Source organism: Neopsephotus bourkii, unplaced genomic scaffold (assembly GCF_033783945.1).
Source record: "Neopsephotus bourkii isolate Nb327-2 ecotype Australia unplaced genomic scaffold, CSIRO-AGI_Nbou_v1 NB_894, whole genome shotgun sequence".
In the NCBI taxonomy this organism is placed as follows: Eukaryota; Metazoa; Chordata; class Aves; order Psittaciformes; family Psittacidae; genus Neopsephotus; species Neopsephotus bourkii.
Genome location: NW_026901388.1, coordinates 1,104,852 through 1,125,370, shown reverse-complemented (window position 1 = coordinate 1,125,370; position 20,519 = coordinate 1,104,852). Strand labels below are relative to the sequence as shown.

At 35.1% G+C, this 20,519-nt stretch overlaps 1 protein-coding gene across 1 annotated transcript in view; it reads right to left on the bottom strand.

The window, feature by feature from the left end:
• Positions 1-11,930: 11,930 nt before the first annotated feature.
• The window catches only part of LOC133214485 (cadherin-19-like), a 72,417-nt gene continuing 63,828 nt past the window's right edge, over positions 11,931-20,519 (bottom strand). Inside the window, exons 10-12 of the mRNA XM_061357395.1 lie at positions 18,641-18,758; positions 16,348-16,599; positions 11,931-12,655 (exon numbers count right to left, since the gene is read on the bottom strand). Coding sequence (XP_061213379.1) covers positions 12,165-12,655; positions 16,348-16,599; positions 18,641-18,758 — 861 coding nt within the window. The 3' untranslated portion in view covers positions 11,931-12,164. The remainder of the gene's footprint in view (positions 12,656-16,347; positions 16,600-18,640; positions 18,759-20,519) is intronic.

The following is a 20,519-nucleotide window of genomic DNA, read 5'->3' as shown; positions in this document are numbered from 1 at the left end:
AAATCTCAGAGTTAGAGAAACTACTACTGAAATGAGACAAAAGCCTCAGAAGGAAAATAATAAAGTACAGATATATGCTAAGACTTCACACATAAGCGGAAAGAAAAAAATGTTTTTTATATTTTACATTTATATAATCCTGGTATAATTTTTTTTAATAGTTAGTGATTTTTTCCTGATTTTCTTATCAAGACACTTTTAAAAACCTAACAGAAATAAAAAATATATTCAGTTATGTAGTTAAAATTTTTGAAATGTTTATCTTTTCAATGGTTTGTACTTAAAAAAAAATTCTTTTAAAAGTCTGTGTTTAGCTGCTTTCTACAGATGGATGTTAATATATAATAGAATAAAAATATTAACATCCTTTATAAGCAATGCCCATTGAAATTAAAAACAGCAATCAAGAAGGGAGCTAATATTGAAGCCAAAACTTGGAAGCTTAGAATAAGTGGAAAAAAAACACAGCAAAGCTATTAACATAGACTAAGGCTGGCTTTCTTTTCTCTTGGCTCATACTGTAATGTTATCATACCTGACAAACTCTAGTGAATGCCATGTCATTGTCCAAAATTTTCATTAGGAAGACTTATAAATATTTTATATATACATACATATATATGGAGCTGATATTATAGCTGTAAAACATCTCACCCACAAACCTCTACTAAGAAGAGCATGAATAAAAAGAAGTAATTTCAATGAAACTGAATGAGCAAGTGACATCAGCTGTGATAGCTGGTGATAAAAATCCTGTCACATACTGAACAACCAGAATTTGTCTTTCCTACTTAGTTCCAACTGTCTGCCCTGGGATATCAGCCAAGCAACCTGATAGATCCAATGGACCCTTCATGTACAATTTGTAAAACAGGTTAGGGGGAAAGGATGCCAACTGTGTGGGAGTCTCTATCAAAATTGCCTTATGTGTCATCTTGGAATATTTGGGAAATTTTTGAGCACTAGGTTTGGCTTTTTTAGATCAATCATCAAGCCTAAATTACTGTCAGCAAAGCAAGCTTCCAGATAGGCAGATTATTCAGAAAAACGCATAGTCTTCAGACAGCCTGATGTCACTAAGCTATATAATCTCTGCTTTTGTTCTCTCGCCTTACTTAGTGGGAAAAGCAGTGCACACAGAAAGAATAAATCTCTCTCCCTGTATTTGAGAAACGGTCCAAAGTGTGTTCCCGTGGTGCTAGAAAACACAACCAAAGTTTTTTCACACATATATATAGAATACATGCATAAACTCATCCCTATGATGCAGAAAGTAGGTTTCTCCTCCCTTGCCCTCCCCACAAACAAGCATGCCTAATTCATGCCACCTATGATTTTATAGAATAAGTCTTGTAAGAACTTGCTGCCATGTGCCCTCTGCTGCTGTAAGAATCTGCATCTGCATTTACTATGGATGGTGATGCTCAGAGCAAGGCATTTCTCATAAACTATGCCCTAATTACCAATGAGAAGGATGAGTTGAGTGCTTCTTGCCACACATCTGAGCTCTGCCTTCTTTAAGGGGAAGCTGGTTATTTAACTTATGGTACCCTTTCTCTGGCCCCAAATAGCAGAAGACCCACCATGGTGCAGGAACAAAGAAAGCTCAGTCCATAATGCATTTTATTCTTCCAGACTTCTTTTTAAATTTTTATTATAAGATCCTTCCATTATCAGTTTGTTGGGTTTTTTTGGAGCTCTTTTATGTCATAATCTCTTTTTGTTTGATTTCTTAATTTGTTCAGTTATTTAAGAGCTTTTCATTTATAGCAATAACATTTCTCCATTGGCTGGGATCACTTATTCTTCATTCTTTTATTTATAACAATAAAAATGACAAAACGAAACAATCATCTGCTCTACTGCAGTAAATTGCCTGGCTCTCCATTCTCTGTGCAGAGTAAAAATAGCTGAAGTTTATTTCATAAAGCAAATGTTTTGCTGTAGTCTGCCTAACATGAGTACTGCTCAAAGGCAGAATTTAACCTTTGTTCTTTCATAGCTTGTTTGAAGTGCTCAACTACTCTCCCGTAATTTTCAGCAATTTCTAGCTCTGAGTTTCTATAAGTCTTACATAAGCAATTAATTAGAAAAGAGTGCACCACTTGAAAAAACAAGTGATTTATAATGGAAGGTCTGCTTCTGCAATTTGCAGTATTATTAGATGCTGTTAATATAGTTAACTCACAAAATACTAATGCCTGTTCCCCTGAAAAGTTTTTTTTGTTTTTTTTTTTTATTTGACCTCTAATAGTATAATAATCCTCGCAGAGTAAGTCAGGGCTAAGCTGTTATTAGAGCATCTCTCTGTTGAAAGATGCAGACAGGCAGGTGTAAATATGTTAAGGCAACCACATGTAAGCCAGTTATGACTCTGGAGGTGTATACTGGAGCTGGGTTTGGACCCAATTAGCATACTTTCTTCCTAATATGGATTTATTTCTGTGCTTGACTGGCAATATGGTTTCTATATCTACAGCTGGCTGGCATCTAGACAGCTCAGATAATGATGGGAATGTTCCCATGATATTCTGCACCTACCTGTTTATTTGTGCATACATACGTACACACACACAAACCAGGATGACAGGAGTGCAACGTCTCCTGTGCAGATTCCTACCTGTATCACATTTCTCTTGCTGTCTTCCCAGTAGTGTCTCCTACAGCAGAACATACTACATGACTCTTCATACTGCATTGGGCATAATTTTGTACAGGATTTGTCATGAATTCATCAAGACTTCCTGGTCCCTAGGACAGAAGCCCTTATTGTCTATGAATGCAGTAAAGGCAATAATTTTCAGCTGTTGAAGGGTTTGGATCAATATTCACACTAACAATTAGTTTTTACAGTTATCTTTACTATGAGTATACTTTTAGTAATTGGAAGTAGATAAATTTTGCACTTACAGTGGACAGATGGGTGGAAAAAATCTGGTGAGTTTGGACATCCTATAGTAAAACTGAATCAATGAGCATTTCTGAGACAAAATAACATACCTACATAGAAAAACCTTGGATTATACAGGCCTTAAGAGCTCTACAATGGATCCATACCTATTTCGAGAACAGTAGCCCTGTAAAGCAATAAATATTTCAGCCTAATATATACAGAATAATAAATATAATAATAAAAATAAAATTACTATCTCATAACCAAAGAGCAGTCACTTTTCGCAGACTCAGTGCTGCAGGCACTACTGGATGATGGCTAGTGAGCTTGAGATTCAAAAGTCAGCCTTTAGAACTTTATAGGTTCTGACATTTTCTGAGCATGCTTGTCCTTATTTCTCTAATTTCCTGAAGTCAATAACAGGTTTTAGGCCAGTCTTTTCCCAAAACTGCGGCAAGAGCTTCAGTAAATTTTAGGTTCTTGTTATTTACCATTTTTCTTCTCTCCTCCATCAGTTGAAACCCTCTAGGTAAGCCACAGACAAGCCTAATTTGTTTAGCAGTGGATGCTGCATTAACAGTCACGTGTGTTTCACATGTTGAAAGGAAAATAACTGAAACATTAAAGTTTGAAAGCTTTGTGTGAGTCTATTTTGAAATGAATCCTTTAAGAAAGAATAATAATTATTTGCAGAATTGGTTTATGAGAACCTGAGAAAAAAAAGAGGATATAGAATAAAGACATTTCATAGAGAATAACGTTATTTCTAACCAAAGTGTTCAACTGATAACTGACATAAACTTATTAAAACCTAGAATTAAAAATCCTATCCTCCTGCCACTGAAAAGTTAATCACAGTATGAAGCTAATCCTGGATATCAGGATTTTCCTACCAATTAGCTTGGTAGTATATAAAGTAGACCCTACAGTAGCACATCTATACTTTACATGCTAAAACTTGAACCATCTTAAGCTAAAAAAAAAAAAAAAATGGAAAATTAACAATGAAAATAGGAAAGAAGCCATAATAATCAGCATTTAGTTAATATAGGAGCATGATCATCTTAGTGGAAGCTCCTTGTGCAGTAATTCTCGGTAAGCACTGGCTCTTCAGGTCTCTTGTAATAAAAGTTCACTGCTTAAATTGATTAAAAAACTATTTTCTGCACTCAGCAGAAAAATAAATAAATAAAGCCAGCAGACCTAGGTACAGTTCAGTAGGATTGTTTCACGAACTTTACAAAACAAGCTCTGTTGATGAAGGTTTTCAACACTACAAATAGCATACTGCAACAATGAAGGCGTATTAGAGCAGTGGTTCAAAACCCAAGGACCTAGTCTTACCTGTTTACTCTGATGTTTTGCAGTGAGATGTGGAAACCTAACAGACAACTGATAAAGTACTTAATAAAGTCTTTAGTCCAGCAATACAAAAGAACAGTAATCTAAAAACATTGGGCAAACATATTCAGAATTGTTTCAATTGTATAACAGTCTATAAAATTGCTCAGTATTAAAGTATATGAGTGTAGTCTTATGAGCCCAGGTGCTTCTGCAGACACTCACAATTTCCAGCAGTACAACTGTTTAGTGATTTTTTTCCCCATCCATCAGTCAAAGTAAGCCTGCATGAAACACTACTAACAGTAAACAGCTCCATACTTAAAAAAAAAAAAAAGCACCATAAATATCCCCACAGTGACATTATTTTAAGGACTTTTCTAATATGACTTCTCACTGTATGGATGATTGATTGCTCCGAGTTGAGAATCTTGTCTCAGTAATAGGAAAAATACCTTCTAAAAAAAAAACAGTAAGCATTTTTTTTATTTTGTAATTCTTTTGCACAACAGCGGGGTAAGTGTGCACTGGGGTTTTAGCATATCAGTTTCAGATGCTAGGGATTTAGACCATTTAGACTTGTAAATTGGATAATTAGCTTTTCTGATGAGGAAAAGTGCAGCAAGAATAAGCATCTGAGACTAAAAGGAAGCTTTTGAAAGCTGTAGTGTCAGATTGAGCTGGCTTGTTGACTGGAATGTGCTCAAAGATTAGCTTAAAAATTGGAAGTGTAGACAGCACTGAAGAAAATAGTTGTTCTATCAGAAGATGATGTTTTCCTATATTTACGCCATTGTCCCATATGTATTTTTGAAAGCTCAGAGGATGGATCAGAGGTCTTGTGTCATTTTAAAACAGTCACAGAGGAAAGAAAATTAGAAGAAAATTAGTGTTTGTATCTCAGACTAATCTCTAAAATTTACCTATTAAAGTCTTTTCAAGGTCTCTGAAAGCCTTTTTTTTGTTTGTTTGGTTTTACTTTTTGTTATTAAAGATGACTTGTGACTTAATTTCTAATTTTAGTTTTGAGTTACATAGCTTTTGTTTTCTGTCTCATCCTTCCACTCTCTTCCTTAAGGGCCAGGCTGTCAGATTTTCCTTTAGCAGCTACTATAAGATAGTAATAAGGAGGCAGGAATACAAAAGTCCTTCAGGTATACCTGGATTCAGTCTAAATTTTTTTAGGGTATGCCAAATTTTGAAAATGGCAGGGAATATCAAATTCCCAGAAAGTCAGACAATTCTTATGTCTTATTGCTTCTAACTGTGAAGAAGTACAAAGATCAAACAAAGAAATAAGCTAGAATTTTAGGGGTTAGGATGGTGTTATTTATCTAAGAAAACACATACCCATATATGCATATTACAATGCCCGCAAAAAGTTGTTTGCACCTCTTAAATCATCAAAAATACCTCAAAACAAACAGAAAGCCTGTGCTTTGAGCTCATTTGTGCACTAAGAGCTTTCTAGATAAGCAGATGTTTGTGCTATTTATTGTGTACTTTTCCTTTCTCCCAGCTAGAATATTTCCACATGTAACTATTACATTTGGGGAAAATTATCACTAAATTGGCTAACATGTTGCTTTCCTTTTTGAGTTAGCTAAGAAGAGACAGCGAGTATCATCTTAGCATGTGAAACTCCACACTCGAAAAGCTGCTACATCTTCCAGTTTACTGGACAACATTTGTTTTGGTTGTGTTGGATTTTTTATATAAATCTTAACAAATTAATTCTATCATTAATACTAATAAGTGACCCTTGTCAAAGCAGAACCCATATGAAGAGTTATAACATTGCCCTACCATTTCATCTTATTGCCACCTGTGCCTCTACCTTCATCAGATACCTTTTGAGGACACCCCTACCCTTCAACACATTGAATGTTCCTCCTGTTTGGTGTTGTCAATGAACTTGTTGAAAGTTCACTCCCCTCCCTTGCTCAGAGAAATGTTGAGGACAAGCAATATTAAGTTTAGCAACAATCCCTAAGGAACACCACTAGACTGGACACCAATAAAGCCTAAGGCCACAGTTCACTGAACGCAGTGGTCTAGCCAGGTTCTCACCCATATCGGAGTCCACTATTGTGGTTCAAGCCAGGTCAGCAACTCAGCCACGCAGCCCACTCTCTCATGCCCCCACCTTTCCACCCCCCCCCGGGAGGGATGGGAAAGAGAATCAAAAGAATGTAACTCCCACGGGTTGAGATAAGAACAGTCCAGTAACTAAGGTATAATGCAAACCACTGCTGCTACCACCAATAGCGATAATGATAATGGAAATAACAAGGGAAGAGAGTACAACTTCTCACCACCCACCAACCGATACCCAGCCTGACCGAGCAGTAATCTAGGCCTTCTGAGTAACTGCCCCCAGTTTATACAGTGGGCATGATGTGCTGCAGTATGGAATACCTCTTTGATTAGTTTGGGTCAGCCATGCCTTCCACTTTAATTTTTTTAAAGCCTCTCATGCACTCGTGGGCTACTTTGTGTTGGGAGAAAGCATCATAAACAAGAAAAGAGCAATTACATTACTTCCACCTGGTTTGACAACAGTCTCATACAAAAAGTTGTTCAAAGGGACTTACAAAACCAGAACAGACCAACTCAGGTGAACATAGCATTTTTATTTTATTTTGTTATTCACCAAGAAAGCATGAACAGAGCTGAAAAAAAATCACTGCAGTCCAGGGAGCTGGGCAGTGGACTGAATATTTCGGTTTCCAGCTCAGGAGTTGACCATTTACATGAATCAGTTGGCTTCACTTGATCTTCATTTCATGTCTCTTTCTCTGCATTTCCAGAAATCTATAATCACAAAATAGCTGTATGCACAAAGAGCAAACTTAGAAGCCTTTAGCTGTTAGTAGAATACTATAAAGCAATAATAATCATTCAGGAAAGACAGGAACTATTGTCAAAGGAAAACGTTTATTAGATTAAAAAAAAAAAAAACAATAAAAGAAAGGAATGAAACATAAAGGTGTATGAATGTGAGAAGACCAAGCAGAATCCTTATACCGCTATCAGGTTGGGGAAAGCTCTGGGGGTGATTAATCAGTGAGTTAGAGTCATCAGTTATGTGAAGCAGATGTATTAGAAGGATTTCTTTGCTGTGTAAGGGCTACCATGTCTAAATTGGTCCCATAAGGGAGGATGTTGCCTTTCTTATTTTGTAGTCCTGGAGAGTGAATGTCCATTCTTCTCTGAACTCTTGGGTTGTCCAAGGGAGTAGCAACACACAATGAGAAGGAAGTTGAATAATTTACACCAATCATTAGGTGGTTAAAGTTCAGTAAGATGAACTGCAGATGCTTTTAGAAGCTAACTATGACGTTTTCATAGTCAGTGTTGGCAAAACCAAGGTAAGATTTTTGTGAAAATAAGATGCTTTGATAACAAGAACCTGGATAAAGTATTACTAAAATCACTCCCATATTTAAGAATTGTCATAAAACATTTGAAAAGTTATTGTAAGGATATTACTGAATTTATAAGTGATGTAATTAAATTAGCATTTACAAACAATGAAATGAGGTTCATTGAATATATTAAAATGTGTTCATACTGAATATAGACTCGTTAAGGATAACATCTTTTATCACTTTTTTTACATCTGTTGGACATCTTGTCTAATCTTGCCAAAATGTTTGTATATATGGAATAAAGAATAGTTCAGGAACATGGTTTTGTCCTACGAAAATGATTTAATAATAATTAATATTGAAACTACCTTTGGATTAGTGTATGTTATTGGATTAAAACTTAAACAGGGGAGGTTTAGATTGGATATAATGACGAAGTTTCTTACTGTTAGGGTGGTGAGGCACCGGAATGGGTTGCCCAGGGAGGTTGTGAATGCTCCATTCCTGGCGGTGTTCAAGGCCAGGATGGACAGAGCCTTGGGTGGCATGGTTTAGTGTGAGGTGTCCCTGCTCATGGCAGGGGGATTGGATCTAGATGATCTTAAGGTCCTTTCCAACCCTAACTATTCTATGATTTTATCCTTCCATGCACTATAGTTACATTTTACTGTCCCTTGGACAGTATGAGACATAAGGCTGATATAGACCCATATATGAAGATCTTTTTTTCTGAATAAATATGATAGCATTCAAATTGCTATTATAAATTGTATCAGCTTTTAAAATAAACATTAAACCATTATATTTTTCTTTGTAAAACACAGGTTTAGCGACTTTCTGGTAGAGAAATCTTATAGACTTTACTAATAGCTAGTGATCTTTTTCAGATAACATTTATTCTATTTTTTTTGCATTCTGGATCAAGGATAAAATGTATTATTTGCCAAAATGTAAAATCACATAATCTACTTCAACTTTTACTCTTCAGAGAGCATATATTAGATCTGACTTTGAAGCATAAAATGCACACTGTCTTTTCAAAAATATTTTGCTCTCATCTGACAGGGTTACTCCATACAGTTAAGAGTGAGTGTTAAAACAATCACATTTCCAATGCAAATTTTGAAAGCAAAGCTAGGAGTGTAATGACAGTATCTTTGAGACAATGTGATAGAAAAGTTATGTGAATTAAAGACTATCCTTAGTGGCAAGCAGGATTGCTTTTCAGTGTTATAATAATAAAAAATCTGCACAGTGATATATAAAATAGAAATGACATGAAAGCATTTTACTTTGAGTGGACTGATAAACAAAATGCCCTTTCCCAGTCACAGCAACGACTCTAACACTACAATGTGCTATCAACTGATTTTGTTCCTTTGTTTTTTAACTTAAAACATCTTCATGTTAAACATTTATTAATATATTCATAGTCTTTATTTCCATGACTTTTAATTACTAAAACCAGTAACACAGCAACCCCTATGAGCAGGACTGAAAAAGGAAGCCAGTCTTTCGTCAGGTGTTTAACCAGTTCTTATCCTGTCTCATCACCACATTAACAGAAAAGACATACAGGAACATCTCTTCAAAGCATTCTTACAGAAAAAAAGTGTGTATGATCCTATTTCCTTTGACCAGTCAATAATTATTCCTTATATTCCCTCAGTCAGGTCATGACCATCTGAATACATATTTACCATCTGGTACCATAGTTGCAGTCTACACTTCAGCCAATAGCTTATCTAATTCTAAGTACTAAGGAATTTTAAAAGATAAAGGTAATGGAGGATTCTCTTGGGAAAAGCATTCCACAGTTTAATAGATCTCATTATCAGGAACTCTGACTTATACCTTATCCTTTATAAATTTCATTGAATCATAGAAACATAGAATAGTTAGGGTTGGAAAGGAGCTTAAGATCACCTAGCTCCAATCCCCCTGCCATGGGCAGGGGCACCTCACACTAAACCATGTTACCCAAAGCTTTGTCCAACCTGGCCTTGAACACCGCCAGGGATTTCATACTCTTAATTGCTGTGATATCTTTTCTGTGTTTTATTCTGGCTCCTTCAGAATGTTTACTTTCTTCAGATAAGCAGACACTTCTACAAAACCTTTTTGCAGGCATCATTCAGCTAAAGGAAATACAGCATATTAAAAGAAATGTGAAGTTACTAGGTCAGTTCAGTGATTCTTTTCTTACATGTGGAAATAAACTATCTAAGATTGAATATAAGGAACCTAATAAGATGTGTCCCAGTAATAGCTAGGAATAGCTTTTTACTTAAAAAAACCCAACACTTCCTTCCTCAGCTGTGCAAACATGGTTTTATGCCTTTTCAGCTAGAAAAATCATTTAAGATCCACTGTAGGCCATCATCCTTTTTCATATAGAAGTTACAGACAACGGCATACACAGTTTATAAAAACTACATGACTGTGGTGTGCACTGGTTTAAAAATTTATTTATTGTTAAAAGTAAGTTCCTTATAATAAAAAGGTGAAATTATAATGTAAGTGCAAATATGGTTGAGTGTTCAAGGCTATTTTCCTGCATAAATGGATAAAAACTCTAGATTGAGAAAGGATCAGACTGTTGTCCTTTTTGTTCTAAATACCACTTGAAAACACAAGGAATTCTATTAATGCTACTGGGACTACCTGTGGAATAAGGATTTATTCAGGGTATAACCCATATAAATCTATAGACCTAATTCTAAAATGCATTTTTCACCATCTCCAACAGCATGTACAGCTGTTTTCTCTCTATTCCTGTCCGTGGAATTAATTACTAATATGTACAATATTACCTCAAATGAAAGTTATTTTGTCACATCTGTTTGAGAGCTGTTCAACACAAAGTCATACAGTGCATCTGTATTACCTGTGCATCTTTTAAACCTGTTTTGTAGCTGCTCATTCATATTTCCATCCTTGCTTGAGACTAGAGAGAACCAGTATTCCTTATGACCAGATGCTGCTTCATCCGCATATGCTCAGATCACATGTATTTTTCCACCTATGAATGTTATGAGCAATGTTTCTGCCCTTAGCAGACCTCATATTGGAAATATTTCCAGATTTTAAAACTCTCACAAGTTTTTTTTTAGCTGACAGAAATTTAAACTCTGCCCTGCTACATTTCCACTAAGCCTACATGCCCTGGTTTTCTCCAGCGACAAGCAGCTGTAACAAAAAGTGCAGGGAAGGGGGAAGAGAAACATATTGCATCATTTTCTTCATCCTGATGCCAGCTTTTACCTGTGGAAAAGTATCAGTTGATTACATGATGAAATTTCTTAAAAATAAGTACATGATGGAAGAGAGGTAAATAAAAACTAGGGAGGTTGCTTTTTCCAGACAAACAATTTTGAACATATTTGATGACCTTGGATCTAAAATTGCTGCTGGGTTGTAATATAATTAAGGGTAAAGAAATATTCTGAGACAGCTTTATATTCATAATAGAATGGTTGGAAAAAATACAGTGGGAAATTAATTTTGAAGTCAGATTTAAGTCCCGCAGAATGACCATTTTCAAAAGTGGATTAACATTAAGGCATTTTATTATCTTATTATCTAAAGTTATACATAAAATTTTATAACTATCAGCTTAGCATTTTAAAGATTCTTAATACTGTTATAATAAAACTGGCTACTGCAGATAATTTTATATTCTGTAATAAAAAAATAAATCTGTGCTGGTAAATCTGTCATCCTTTAAACTCTTAGTAAAAGGAAAAAAGACTGTATTTGGAAAACATTTTGTACTAACTACAGTAATATATAACGTGGTTAATTGTAGCATTTAGGTTTAGTATTGATTTTAACTTGAACTGATTTTGTTTTTTCTATCTTATTTGCTAAATTAAGTATTCGTGTATGCATTTTGCAATAGTTCCATTAAAAACTAAAATGGCAGCAAACGCTGATGTTGTAATAGGTCTTTATTTTTACATTTATAGGAAAACACATTTGTTTTAGTTTTATCATCTTCAGAACAATAAATAGACGATTCTGTGAGCCATTTTGATAATGGTGTTAGAATATCTAGGGTCTATTTTTTCACAGAATTATATTTATATAATGAAGCATTATACAAATACACATGTTTAACTTTGGTTAATGAATATATTCAACTGCAACAGCAAAATCTGCCTTAACTTTGGAAACAGTTTAAAGCTTATGCATGACAGAATATTTACAATATCTATATATGGCTTCTATTCCTCCTTTTGTACTTACAGGGTCCATTATTTTTCAGTATCCAGAATGGGGTCTAGATATTCATCTAGATGTCTAGACATCTAGACAGTGGCACAGTTTACATTCAGTCACCTAAATAGCCATGAGATTTTCAAATGTGAGTCTCCATACCCTCACTTCAAGAGGTGCCTGGTGTGATTTTCAAAAAGATCTCTACATCCAAGCCTTTCCAGGAAAAACACTTGAGCATTTATTTTCATGGCTAAATGTGGGACGATCTCCTTTTTAAAAATCCACTATTTTTTTGGTTGCTGGGATTTAGGAAAACAAAGTAACAAATGAAAGAGTGACTAATCCCCCACACTTCTATGGGAAGTGTACATGCCTGCAAGTTTTTTAAAGTGAGGTCCCCAGTCTCTAAGGTAGTCATAACTCTGATCTGCATCTGACATGTTTGAACCTAAAGAGCTGAGGGATCCTGCCAAAGAGCCAGTCCCCTCAAATGCATAGGTCTGAAGTGAATCATACGGGGGAACACTAAGGTCTGTATTCGCTTCTTCAAGCTTCTCTGAAATGAATTGCCTGAAGATAGCACTGTCAGGGCCAACCTGCAGAGACTGTCTGTAGAGGCTGTGGATTTCTGAGGTAACCTTCTTCCGAGGTTTATGTGTTCTAATGACAGTGCGGGTCCTCAGTGCTGAAATATCAAAGGCTTCTGTGTCCTCCTCGCCACCTCCTTCATCGTCATACCTGACAATGTTCTCTCTGACTTCTTCCATTTTCTCTGAAAAGGGAGACTTCTTCCTCTGCTGCCTTATGGCTAGAATGGCCAAAAAGAACACTGACCAAAAAAAAAAAAAAAAAGAAAAGAATGCAAAAACAAAAAGTGCAAAGGAAAAAATAAACAGAAAATAGACCCAGAAATTTCGAATGTGCTTAGAAAGAATTAAAAATTGTAATGTTTCTTAATGTCAGTGTTGTCAGACACTAACCTACATATTAACATATTATACATAATACATATTATAAATATTAACAAATTTATAGAGCTGTAATTTCTATTAATTTTATGGTTTTAAGATGAGCATAATATGTGCTAGGAAAATAGCTAAAAAGGGACTTATAAAATAGATGAATGAAATAGAGCAGTTCTTTTGGTAGAGAGGAGTTTGAAACTGATGGAAATACAGGTTATATTTTTTTAAACTCTTTTGGTTTATCACAAAATATATCCACTTAATATTCAAAATTTAAATTCTTAATCTCTCACTCTGTCTCAGATCAAAGCCTAGGAAGATCAAATGAAAACTGAGGCAATGAGCAAGATATCCTCCCCAGTTGGTTGATTCATTCCATTCTATAGACTATGCAGGGTGTGATTCAATTATTTTTGGTATGCTGGTTAGGATATTTGAAGACTATATGTTACATGGCATTGTAACAGTACTTACTACCAAGGCCTATGAATCAGAGCACCTTGTTTCTCTCTTATATGAAAGGCTTTTTTAAATCTCACTTTAATGTATTATTTTCTAATCCTACCTCATTCCATTTTTAGCTGAATGATCCTTTGAAATAGTCTGTGACTTCCACAGAGGTTAATTATTTCAGTTTTTTAACTAAATCTGAACTCAACTCTATTTAATAAGTAGTTTGTGGACTGTATTTTTTTACTCAGGACATAACATGATACAATTACCAACAATGACAGGACTTTACCTTACACAGGGCTGTGTGGCACCTGAAATAGGACCTTATTTCTACATATTTACTGTATACTATTTCATTTGATTGTGATATACTCACAGAAAACTTGAAAGCGTTTGAAACAAAAATTTTGTAATGTTATTCTATATTTACAAGATCCAGATAGTTTCAACTCTCCAACCCCTTTGCATGGTGAACTCTTCTAATGGTAAGCATGATGATACAGGAAAATGGAAAAAAATGAAACTTTAGATTCCAGGTAAAAGTGGCAAACATTCTAAAACCACTATTTATAAAAACTCCTATTATCTAATTTTAAATAATTACAAAAATTCAGTTGAAGTTTTAATGTATTTAAAATATTTGTGTCTGCAAAGAGTATGGTAGGTTAGTTCTTTTTTCTTTCTCATTAATATGTTTATCTATATCCCTGCTTTGACTTTTGTGATATCCATAGGCCCAGTAGACACCAAGAGTTTATTCCAGCTGGAGAAAGGACCTCTCTGCAAGCAACCTAGAAGACCCTTAATGAATAATTCCACTGATGGTCTGGATAATGCAGTGATATAGTCTGCCTGATCCTCAGTCCCTTAAGTTCATAACACAAAGTGACCAGGTTCAGATATCCTGCAACGATCAAAGAAAACCTGAAATGCACACTAGCCTGTCTGTAAGCTCACACTGACTACAAGGTTTAAGGCAGGATTTCAGTCATGGGACTGTTTTACAGTGCTGCTTCTGAAGATTGCCTGGGACAAAAAAAGCTCAAATTTAAATCAGGTAACTCTGGCAGTACAGGCAAGTCTAGAAACTAGCAATTCACTTGTATGTTCCTGTTTTCTCTGTTTGAAACCAGGACATGGAAGTAAGAACAGTGCATTCCTGGACTATGGTATGCAGTCAAAAAATAGCTAGTGTCTTTCCAAGAGTATTTGCATCTAGACAGAATAAACATGAGTTGTTCCTCCACTGTTTTCATCCTTGCAGTATCTATTCAATGTGCTCATAGGGATAAATAAAAACACATATATTTTTTTGTAAGCCATGCTGTTTCTGCAGTTTCCTGTTTGTCACCTTATCCTGAGAGTTCAAAGCTGTATGAAGATGCTGACTCATAATTAACAGGTAAGCATGCTGCTTCTGGGTAACTTATTTAACTGTGGGACTAAATTAGGAAAAAATTCAGAGAGTTATCAACAAGTGATTCAGTAAAGAGGTGAAAGGTATCAACAGGAAATAATTAGAGCCAATTTCTATTCTTATGCTAAGTGAAATAAGCTGTAACTCTCTGGACAGAATTCATAATATTGGTGATTTTAAAAGCATTAATTTCTTTTTTCACTGGTGTAAGCTCAAAATAATTCCATTAACTTTATTGGTCTTGTCTTTCTTATCTTCTATTGTTACTACGACAGATCAAAATACAGCATCAGACTAGAGCTGCAAGCCTTCAGTTTCAACCTTCATCTTTTTCTTGTAGTTAATGGTGGTATGCTTAGTGTTGTACACTGTTATTTATAGTCAGTTGAGGTCATATTTTATAACGCATAACTACATAATCTTGCAGCTGTTTTGGGGCATTTTTGGATATGGCATTTTATGATGCATACAGCTATATGGCATAATATGGGTCTGTCATATTAAACAGACAGAAGAGATTTGGAAGTCTTTTTCTGTATCTTTATTGGCATCAACTTGAATTTGGTCTTGAGGCCCATAATCGCTATCAGTTGCTAAGCTCTAAGGTCATTTTGCCTTGGAAAAAACCCCACAACCTACCCATCTCTATCCCTTCTCTTTCTTTCCAGGCTTCAGTAGCTACCATACCTTAGCCTCCCTAACTCAGACATGTACAGAGTTTCAGGATGGATATTTAACCTTTAGGGAATGACTAGTGCAGTGTGCCTGCTATTATAATGTGTCAGTCACTGAATGCTGCAGGCATATCCTTTTACTGAAGAAAAGGCACATGCACTGTACATTGTAGCAGTGATAGCACAGTCTTCTCCAGGTGAAGAAGCAGTTTCTTCAGTGCTGTCACTTCAGTATGCCTTGTAACAACCATAGCCCCATGCAGTGGAGGAATAACCAGCCTTAGGGGCTTGCTCTGGTTTTAAGCATCATTTCTGAGATATGCATAACCCTTTGCAAAGGCACAAGCACAAATCCTGTGCATTTAAATTGCTCTCAAACGCACTTTACACATCCATAAGTTCCCAAATGTAATGGAGGTTAATATGGTGTCTCCTAAGAAGAAAATATGTCCAACATTTGGAGAAAAGGTTATCTGGAGATGCAACCGTATTAATTGACAAAGAAACTCCCTGCTTGCTTATGGAGTTGCTTTCTGAGAGTATCATATCCTATTTTCCCTTTATTATTTTTTATTGATCTTAGCTCTGTATTTGGCATAGCTAAGGCAGAATGAGTAGGGTGCTACTTCTTTATAATATGTTCTTACACTAACCAATTTTCTTATTTAATGTAGTTTTCAGGTTTACTTGGGCACAACATGGATTTTGGACTCTCAAATCTTTATTATTATCAATGCTGGAGGGCTAGGTAGGACCATGACTCAATTAGAAGCAACTTTAAGGACATTGTGTTAGAACTCAAACAGAGGGGGGGAGAGGGGAAGGGAGAGGGGAGAGAGAATTGTAGTTAAGAAAACAGAAAATAAATTCAACATTTGTCTTACTGCATTTTTTTTAAATATTGTCTAAATAGCACAGTACTTCCTGCCTTCTAGTCAAGGGAATGGGAACAGCTTTGTCACTTAACCAAGACCACTGTTGAAGGAAATAAATTAGTCTTAATCATACATACCTAGGAGTATCAATATGCAAGCCAAAACAGCAACTAAAGCTTCAGTGCTGAGACCCATGGAGTACATGAAAGCTCCATATCGACAGTAGAAGGTATTAACTTTGGTGTCACAGTCACAGACAGTGACAGTGAGAGTATTTGTGCTTGTCAGTGGTGGGGTTCCATTATCCAGAATTAAGATTGGCAAGTAGTAAAAAAACTGTTCTTGCCTCCTGAAGCCACTTTTTGCTGTGAAAATTCCAGCTGTGTTATCTAGAAGATAAATGAGTATGCATTATATGCATTTATCTATTTCTAACAACTGTAAAACTCCAGTGGAATCTGACCTGTTTAAAAACAACAGTGCTGTCCAAAGCTACATCTTCATAAAGCTAAAAAAGTAAACCAGACACTGACCTGTGATGGGTTTTCTGTGTCAATCATGAATAAATTTCATTTAATTTTGACATATGTATTCCAGGGGCAATAAAAAAATTAACCTAGGAGCTGGTTTTAATGTTCAGAGCTACAAAAAAATCCTACTGTGTTCAGTATCTGACACCTCCTCAGACTAATTAATTGATTCTTAAAATCGTTCCATATAACCAGCTTCTACCAATCCAGCAGTTCACAGACGAAATATAGACAGTTTACCAATCAAAAGGCTTCAAAAATGTGTCTGGCAGCACACAGAGCAAGCAGGTGGCAAAGGAAAGGGGAAAAAGCAAGAAAAAAATCCACTAAGAGAGTATTTTATTTCCTTCCCTGACTCAAGAACTGAAACTAGCTGAGCTCCTACCATCTAAATTAGCGAAAAGTTAGCAGAGGTTCTTATCTTGCTTTATATCTATTAGTGTTTAGATATCAGTTCTATACAAGAAATGGTAAGTTCAGTTTCTCTTGTGTATCAGCTAACTCAGATCTGAAACTTAGCTTGTTTAAAACAAATTAGCCCTGTCCGTATCTATGTATAATAGAAAGAAGAATAATCTGTAAATATTTACATGTCAGAACTGTTTTATCATGGAATGGTGAATTACTGCATGTGTGCAGACACGTACATAGAAAACTAAAAAAGTATTTCTACCATTATATATATAATGCATTTATACAAAAAGTCTACTAAAGTTAACTCCTTCACGTTTAAGTTCTTCTAGGATTCTGTCATAGCTCAGAAAGTAACTGTAAGATAAAATGCTCCAGATCTGTAGAGTCAGCTTTGCTTTTGCCTAGGACTGTCCTAATTCATGTCATTTGTAAGAAATGCAGTGGAATGAGTGAGATTGAAAGCTGTTGATAAGATATTTTAAAGATATTTTTTCCCCATCAATAGCCACCAAAAGGAATTGGATATATGGCCTTATGTGTGGCTCTGCTCAGGCTTTGTGCAGAATGAACAAAGGTGGAAAAGGCTTGCAGCCTGTACACAATTTGACCTTAATATAATCTCTTCTTGGCACTGAGAGGTTAGTGAAGCTGGGAATTAAAATACATATTAATACATTGACCAACTTTGGTCATATTGAGAGTGGTTCACCATTTAATATAGTCTGAACTTTCCAAAACTTTTTTCCATTGATTTATTCACCTAACTAGAACATTCAAATAATTAATGAAGTCAATAAGAACAATGTGTACTTTAGCTAAGCCTGAAGAAGCTCTTCTTTGTAGTTTCAGTAGACTGACTTTAAGTGTTCATCTTCCCTGAAGTTTCATCAGATATAGTGCTCATATTTTCACTGCAGACTGGTTTTGCTTAATACATCTCTATACCACTCTTTTAAGAATAGTCTCAATCACTATCGGTTCTGAATAATATTAAAATATATGCAGAATATATTCATATGATGTCATCAGTAATCAGCATATGCCATTTAAAATATATGAGGAAAGAATATTACATTCTTATTTGTTTTTAGAATTTTGGTCTTGATGAAGTGGTGAGTTAACAGACATACTAACATACAATCTTCTCTTTCTATCAACGTAGTTTCTTGGACAGATAGATAATTTATCTAGAAAGTTGGTATTTGCTACCATATCCAACACTAAGAAAATTAATTTTAAAGAATGACAATGTATTTTTCATCTCAAAGATTTTTTATTTCTTTGAAATAAAACTGACTTTTTCTCTCATGTTACTCATCTGAAAAGGAAACTAAACTGTTTGTATTATTTATATATTGTTTTGTAATATTTATAATTTATAATGACAGTTTCTATTAAGTAGAGATTATAAAACTAGTGATGTGAGGACCACTAGAAGCACGGTCTTCTTTAGGAAGGCCTTAAAGAGCTACATGAATGACGTTACCTTGGTTATCTTTAACAATAAAATGTGAGTTGTTTGTGATCTCCTGAGCCAATGAGAAGTTAAAATGGTGACCTTCTGCTGAGTCATCTTGATCCACTGCACTGATGGTTTGAATTAGCTAGAAACAGATAAACAGAATTATTTAAGAATAAAAGTATTTACTTGTCCTTTTAAAACAATAAAAGGACATGACAGGTATGTGGAACAGTTACTTCTAGAGATGTGATCTGTGCATATGCATTGAGTGCATGATATGCACTCACAAATATATGCCTTCTATGCCCAAACAGGCTATTGAGACTCATATTCTGCAAATACTCTGCTTTGAGTTTTCATCTATTTGAGGCAGACAGGCATTAAAATCTTGAGAAAATGTAAAAGATTTCCTGGATAAAAAGACCAAGCGTAGATGAAATTTCCATTAATGAAAAAGTAACCATATATTCAGTGTTTTGTCCTTTTATTTCCAAGGTGAAAAGTATATCATTCTACATTTAAACAAATCCCTCTATACAAAACCTATTTCCTTCTAGCCCACAAATATATTGACATCATTCAACTGATGTATTGTAGCTCCAGTAAGTGAGATAGGGTGATAAGTTCATCTGCTGAATTGTTGATTCTGAATATTATAACAGACTGATTATGGAACTTCTTGACTGCTTTTTTTCAAGACAGTGAAATAACGTTCGTTTGCAAATATGTCAAATCAGTTAGTCACTGCAAGATAAAATAAAACCCAACAGTTATGATTCAAAATAATATATTTCATGTCCATAAACAACCACACTACAGTTAACAGAAATATTTCTGCTTAAAAGGAGCTTATAGTTGTTATTTTTATCAATATTTAATGACCTAACCATCAACATAGATTAGTAAGTAAGTCTCCTTGATGATCAGAAAGACAGCAAACTGAGGCAAGACCACCAACTTTCAAAAAAGCTAGTGCCCAGTTTGAATTTGACTCTATTTTACCTATTATCTGTGTCTTGTAGATATTTATAACCAATAGACTTGAAGCCTCAACTTTCCCCAAATCGGAAAGCTTGTTAATGCTGGAAGCAGTGCTTTAAAAGCAAACCAGTCAGTCAATGGAAGTGGCTATAGCATTCTGTCTGCATCTTTGAAAACTCTTTCCTGATTAAACCATTTTTCAGAGATCTAAGACTTCAGCACATACTCTTTTTCTTTTCAAGCAAGCTAAGTTTGATGAAATCATCACAGCAGAGTGTAAAATGTGTCTTGCACTCCAGAAGCTTTGTATTCTTAGTGCTGTTCCCTTTTTATATGAAATTTATTTCAAATCTGTATTTTCATTCTGTGGAAAAGTGAGGACCCTTGAGACTTTTTTTACTGCCACTAATCCAAGGAGTGATCAGGGATGTACCTGTTGACAATGTAAAAATGATGAAGCTTCTTGAGGAAATTTTTCTCCCTTTCCTCAGAGAGAAAAAAAAAAAATAGCTAAGGTGATACAAATACAGGTATAGGCATGCATATCAAGAAATCAGTGAAAAGCCATAACTGAACACTAATATTACCTTGATAGTAAACTATGGGCTTCATTTTTTCTAAGGGGTTATAGTTCCCAGATTATGTTCAATATGATCAGCAGAAGAGAACTACATATCCAGTCTAAAACCTGAACAATGGCACATTTTCATGATAATATTCTGCCATATACCTCACAAATTAAAAAAAACCCAACAAGCCAAACCTACAAAACAAACAAAACCCCAACTAAACTGTATTGGCCTTTGTTAATAATTTTCTGGTAACATCTCCAAAGCTGTAGCTGAGAAAAAGCTTTGTATGTCTGTCCATACAATTCAGTGTGTCAGGCTAGGCTGAAGATGAAGAGTAATACAGCAATCTA